The following is a 6,222-nucleotide window of genomic DNA, read 5'->3' as shown; positions in this document are numbered from 1 at the left end:
GGTGCGGTTGGCGCAGGATAGAGCAGGGTTTAGAGCTGTTGTGCATAGGGTCGCTATGAGTCGGAAACGACTCGATGGCACATAACAACAACAACAGTCAAACCAAAAGCCAAACTAACTTGTAGCAACCCCGTGGAATAGGATAGAACTTCTCCACAGGTTTCCAAGCCTGTAATCTTCACAGAAGCATATTGCCATGTTTTCCTGCTGAGCAGCCGCTAGGTCCAAATTATAAGCCCTTTGGTAGTCAGCCTAGCACTTTGTCTACTTAACAGTCATTGAAAAAGATACTAAAACTGTTAAAATAATCTTTTCCTTTTCTTTGTAGGTCGTTTATATGCAATGCAAACTGGAATGAAGATTGATAGTAAAACTCCTGAATGTCGTAAATTTTTATCAAAACTAATGGATCAGTTAGAGGCTGTAAGTTAAAACTAGTCATTTATTTTCTCATGAATGTTTAAAAATGCCATTTTTGCTTCATTTGTCTGAATTTCTAGTTTTGTCGCTTTTGTTGGCAACAATCTGCTTTATCAGTATAGCTGAGTGGACCAGATACACAGCTTTGTTGATTTTTTAAATTTACGTTATATTGCTGGGGGAGTTGTAAGCATGAAGTTAGGTGCTGGAGAGTCAGGTCAGCTCCAATTCTCCAGTCCTGCACAATCCTCACAATCTCTGTTGCACATAAACCCCTAAGCCACTGTGTCAGTCTGTCTTGCTGTAATGGGTCTTCATGTGTTTCTTAGTAAGTTGTTATTTGTTTATGTGTCATCAAGTCACCTGTGAATCATAGCAACCCTGTGTACAGCAGCTCTGAATGCTGCCCTATCCTGAGCCAATCTCATTGTCTCCAACAGACCCAATTCCACTTCTCTATTCAATACATCGCATCTTGGGTCTTCCTCTCCTGCACTGTCCCTCCACCCCTCCAAGCATGGTGTTGTCCTCCAATGGTTCCTCCTGGCCACATTCCCAGAGTATGTAAGACAGAGCTTCAAAATCCTTGCCTCCAGGGAGCAGTTTGGCTTCATCCTCCCCAGGACTGAACTGTTTATTCTCCTGGCAGTCCACAGTATGTTCAACACTTTTCAACAGCACCATAACTCAAAGGCATCGATTCTTCTGTCATCCTTAGTAATTTTCTAGCTCTCTGACACAGAGCAAGTAATTGCGAAGATGATGACCTGAATCCGACGCACCTTAGTCTCTATACTGGCATCTTTACTTCTCAGTACCCTAAAGAGATCCCTAATAGCAGACTTTCCCAGAGCAGTTCATCTTTTGATTTCTTGACTGCTGATTGTGCAACTAAGCAAGCTAACGTTGTTAACAATCTCGGTCTCTTCTCCATGTGTTATATGATGCTGCCAGTTGGCCTAGTGGTGAGAATCTTTGTTTTCTTGATGTTGAGCTTCAATCCATATTGAAGCCTACAGTCCTTGACCGACTGAAGCATACACCTCATGTCCTCCTCATTTTAAGTAAACAAGGTGTGTCGTCTGCAAGTTGTTGATGAGTCTTCCTCCAATCCAGATATCTTCTTTCACATAAAGTCCAGCCTCCCAAATGATCTTTTCTGCATTAGTTACATAGGTTCAAATATTTTTATACCCTTACATCTTATATCCTTGTATTTTATACCCTTATATCTGTTACTCTGTAGGGCTCTTGAGTCATCTTTTTATGAGTGATTAATTCTTTTTACCTTTCCTTAAAAGAGATAATTGATTTGAAAATTCTTAAGTGGATCTTGATCAGATCTTAACAAGAGCGCTAGGAAACTCTGGTAGCCTAGTAACAAGAAGCTGCATTGCAGTCCCCAAGGCACTCAGTTCAAGGCCACTAGCTGCTCTGCAGGGAAAAGATGAGTAGTTTTCTACTGTGCAAGTAACTGCCTCTGAAAACCCATCGGAGGGTCAGCTGTGGATCATCCACACCCACCCTTAACAAAGAAATAGGCAATCCAGCCAAGTGGAATTAAACTAATTTTCTGTCCTTTCTTCCTTGCACTCTCGATCGAAGGTCAAGATACTCTTAGAGCCCAGACATTCTCCGCTTCCTACAGGAGCACAGTGATGCACAGAGAACCACGGCAGCACCCATCCAGGGGTCAGTGGGTTGGATTGGATGTCAGTGTGTCGGGACAGTAGTTCCACCCAGTTCTCAGTGTTCCATCTGGTGCTGCTTGTGCTCGATCTTCCTGTTTCTTTTCACAAAGGTCTAATTCCAAAACCACACTGCTGTTGAGTCCTGCCTGGCTCATAGTGAGGCACTTATAGACACAGACTGACACTTGTCCTGCAGAGCACTTAGTTCAGACCTTTTGGTTAGCCACCAGCCAGTTGGTGCCACTGTGTCACCTCAAGTTAGTCATTCAAGTAGCTCCAACTCATACCATTCCTACATACAACAGTGAAATTCTGCTTGATTCTGCACCAGTCTCCCAGCCTCTGCTGTGCTCAAATGTGTTGTAATCACTCATTTCATTTCCTTAAGGATCTTCCTGGTTTTAGCCAGCACTCTACCAGGGAGTTTGGTGTCATTTTGCAAAGACTGGCCTCTCCTGGTAACATGCCTGAAGTATGTGAAATGAAATCTCACCTTCCTTGTTAGAAGTCTGGTTGTACTTCCTCTAACACATACTTGTCTGTTCTTTGGAAGCCCATGGCATATTATGTGTTCTTCAGGAAGTTAACATCTAACCCTCTTGAGTCACTACTGACTCAGCAGTCATCTGTTAGATATCCGAGACTGTAAATCTTTATGGGAAAAATCACTCCTGAAGTAACTGGTGGATTTAAACCACAGACCTAATTAATAGTGTACTTATTAATTCAGCTCCCCCAATGCTGATATGTTAATCATTCACTCATTGCTGTTGAGTCAGAACTGACTCATGGTCGGCCCTCCAGCAGGTTTTTCTGAGGCTGTAAATCACATGAGATTGATCTTTTTCCCATGCAGCAGCTAATCCATTTGAACCTGAACCTCCTGCAGGTTCAGGTTGGCAGTCCAGTTCCTTTCTCACTAAGCCACTAGAGCTCCCTTTTAGATTAATAACTGGAGCTTGTTTTACTTACTTTTCTAGTTCTGGGACCCACTCAGTGGAATGAGAGATCTTAAGTATTGCAGTTTATTTTGCTTCAGTTATCTTGCTTCACTTCAGCTTGCTATCATTATCTTGTTTCAAGATAATGTTGGTTCAATTATCTTGCTTAAAGATACAACATTTAGACACATTAAATATTAAAGCACTTTTGCTCATCAGCCTAAAGTTTTCATAAATATTGGAAAATAATTTATTCAGGTCAACAGCTATTGAAGTTTCTGTTCAAGTGATTCGGGTGGTGGGGGGAGAGACAACTTATCATTAGTTATTCCTTGATTGGGATGAATAGAACATACTTAGCTCTTCTTCCACACAGCATGCTCTAATAGATAGTATTTTAGGTAATGATTATCTTCCAAGTCCTGTTTTATATACATTTATGTGCGCGTGTGTGTGTGTGTATGAATATAAGAAGAAAGTAAAAAAGGCAGTAAGTTTAAAGGTTAAACCATAGATAGTTGCAAAGAATTTTCTAATTCTAATATTAGGGTAATTGATACTATTTTGGATAATACAGAATTATTCCAAAGTCATTAGGGAGTTGAACTATCAAGCCAGAGCCAGGTGGTTCGAATCAATTGGCTGCTCTGCAGGAGAAAGGTGGACATTCTCCTCACATGCCATGTACCATATATCATCTCTCAACACGTGCTGGAGGGTCACCTGTAAGTCAGTTCCAGCTCTACAGCAATGAGTTTGAGTTGATTCAAGATTATTCCAAAGCACCAGGTATATTATGTGTTTCTGTGGTTTTGTAAACATTGGATTTTGTTTAAATACATTGTTTTTGAGTGAGATAGGTTTCTTTTTACCAGGTTTCAGTGGCACATCTCTTACTGAAATAAATGTCAAATAATTTACTTAAAATGATAATTAGTTCTTAAGCAGATTATCTCTGTGAGTCCGAAACCATAACCTGTGTCTCTAATTTTATTTTAGCTTAAGAAGCAGTTGGGTGATAATGAGGCTATTACTCAAGAAATAGTTGGTTGTGCCCATTTGGAGAATTATGCTTTGAAAATGTTTTTGTATGCAGATAATGAAGATCGTGCTGGACGATTTCACAAGTAAGTAAAAAAAAGAGGGAAATAAACATTATTTTCCAAGTTCATTTACTGTATGACCAAATCACGACCTACTTTTCTATAGAACAACTTTCTGACTTCCTGATTAAAAGCACATGTGTTTTTTTTGTATAGTTAGTTATACCTCAGAATGATTTTGGATTGGATATATGATTCTATATTTTAGAAAAAATATAAAAATTAAGATAGCTTACAGACTTACTTTCTTTGCAAATGATAACCATTTTTTATATTAATAAACTTTGAGTTAGATTTTGCCAAAGTCACAGTCTAATTAAGTCATTGATCCAGACCTTAGAAGTACTTCTTCTTACCAAGTAATTCAAATGGTTTTTCATTATTATTTAAATGCAAGGTAATGAATTATAGTTTGAGAAGGATACTGTAATTATGAGATCTCATAGTTACGTTCTCTAAAATCAGAAGCATGTGATAAATATCATTGTTAGGTAGAGTTTTTGTTGTTGTTAACTATTGTGTGCTGTAGAGTCGGAACCACCTCATTGCTGAACCTCCAGTGGAATTTCAGAGGCAGTAATTCGCATGGGAGGAGATTGCCCATCCTCCCACGGAACAGCTGGTGGGTTCAAACCCTGTGCAAACGCAGTGGGATTGCAGCACGTTCTTGCCAGTAGGCCACCAGAGCTCCCCTAGGTGGCATTGTTAGGTGCCAAATTGGCTCTGCCTCATTGTGACCCTGAATGTCACATTACAAACCTTTGCGAAATCCTTCGCAGTCCTCGCAGACAGCCTTCACCAGCCTCACAGACCCTGCTCTGCTTAACCCTAATATTGTAGTCCTTCCATGTCATTGAGTTCTTTCTCTCCTTCACTTACCCTCTGTTTTTCCAAGTATTAGCCCTGGGGGCCTGGTGCACAATGTACTGTGCTGCCAGCTGAAGTCTCGGCTCTTTGGCTCCACCAGCTGCTCCAAGACAGAAAGATGGGCATTCTCCTCCTGTAAAGATGCACAACCTCAGAAACTTGATGAAAGGTCCTTGGAAGTTGGAACCTATTTAACATCAGTGAATGTAATTTGCATAAGACACTGTGGTGTTACTTTCTCCTCAGAACAATTTAGAAAAGACATTTGTTTCATTGATTCATTGTCTTGAATCTAATTAAAATACTGAATATTGTAATTGAATATTTTTTAAAATTACTTTTAGAATGATCTTATAAGCATGCATGTTAGTTTTTCAGTTAAAACAGATCAACTCTCTTTTCTCTTCCAGAAACATGATCAAGTCCTTCTATACCGCAAGTCTTTTAATAGATGTCATAACAGTATTTGGAGAACTCACTGATGAAGTGAGTGTACATTCTTTATTGTCTAATTAGCTTAAGATAAGTAATGGTGCTGCTTATACGTTCTATTATTATTTCATTAAAGCAGTATATTCTTTATAAGACAAAACATGTAATTTAAAATATTCTGCCAGCCACTTTTTTTAAAATCAACAATAATAATTGATATATTTATAAAGTTTTGAATACATGGTTTTTCACAAAAGATTCTTCCCATATTCTTCATGCATCCCCCACCCATAGAATTGTGCAACCTTTTAATTAACACCCTATCCCTCCTATCCATACCCCTCTAACCATTCCCCCCTTGCAGTCCTCAAACTTATTCTACAATAATGGTTTTATACCATTTATAGTATTTGTCTTTGGGAACTGAGTTCACTCAGCATAATATTTTCCAGTCCCTCCCCTGTTAGGTAGTAATTTACACAACATTATTCCTGCATACTGCATAGTATTCCATTATATAAATGAACTACAACTTCTCAATCAATTTGTTTGTGGTTGGACATCTGGGCCCATGTTCTTGCAATGATGAGTAATGCTGCTATGAACATTGGTGTATTAATTTCCATTTGAGCCTCAGTTCTCATTTTCTTTCTTTTTTTTTTTTTTTTGAGTTTGCCTTCATTTTTATTACTAATTAGATTAAACATTGACTACCAACCCTTAATTCAGCAACTTCCCATAGCTTGGCTTCTAATTTGTTTTTTTTTT

General features: G+C 38.9%; 1 protein-coding gene across 1 annotated transcript in view; it reads left to right on the top strand.

Annotated features, from left to right (window-relative positions):
* The window catches only part of VTA1 (vesicle (multivesicular body) trafficking 1), a 76,733-nt gene that overhangs the window by 23,338 nt on the left and 47,173 nt on the right, over window positions 1-6,222 (top strand). Inside the window, exons 2-4 of the mRNA XM_006891669.1 lie at window positions 329-423; window positions 4,052-4,179; window positions 5,433-5,508. Coding sequence (XP_006891731.1) covers window positions 329-423; window positions 4,052-4,179; window positions 5,433-5,508 — 299 coding nt within the window. The remainder of the gene's footprint in view (window positions 1-328; window positions 424-4,051; window positions 4,180-5,432; window positions 5,509-6,222) is intronic.

This window comes from Elephantulus edwardii, unplaced genomic scaffold (assembly GCF_000299155.1).
Source record: "Elephantulus edwardii isolate Elephantulus edwardi_28Jun2011 unplaced genomic scaffold, EleEdw1.0 scaffold00102, whole genome shotgun sequence".
In the NCBI taxonomy this organism is placed as follows: domain Eukaryota; kingdom Metazoa; phylum Chordata; class Mammalia; order Macroscelidea; family Macroscelididae; genus Elephantulus; species Elephantulus edwardii.
The sequence above is the reverse complement of the archived record's forward strand: the minus strand, read 5'-3'. Positions and strand labels throughout refer to the sequence as shown.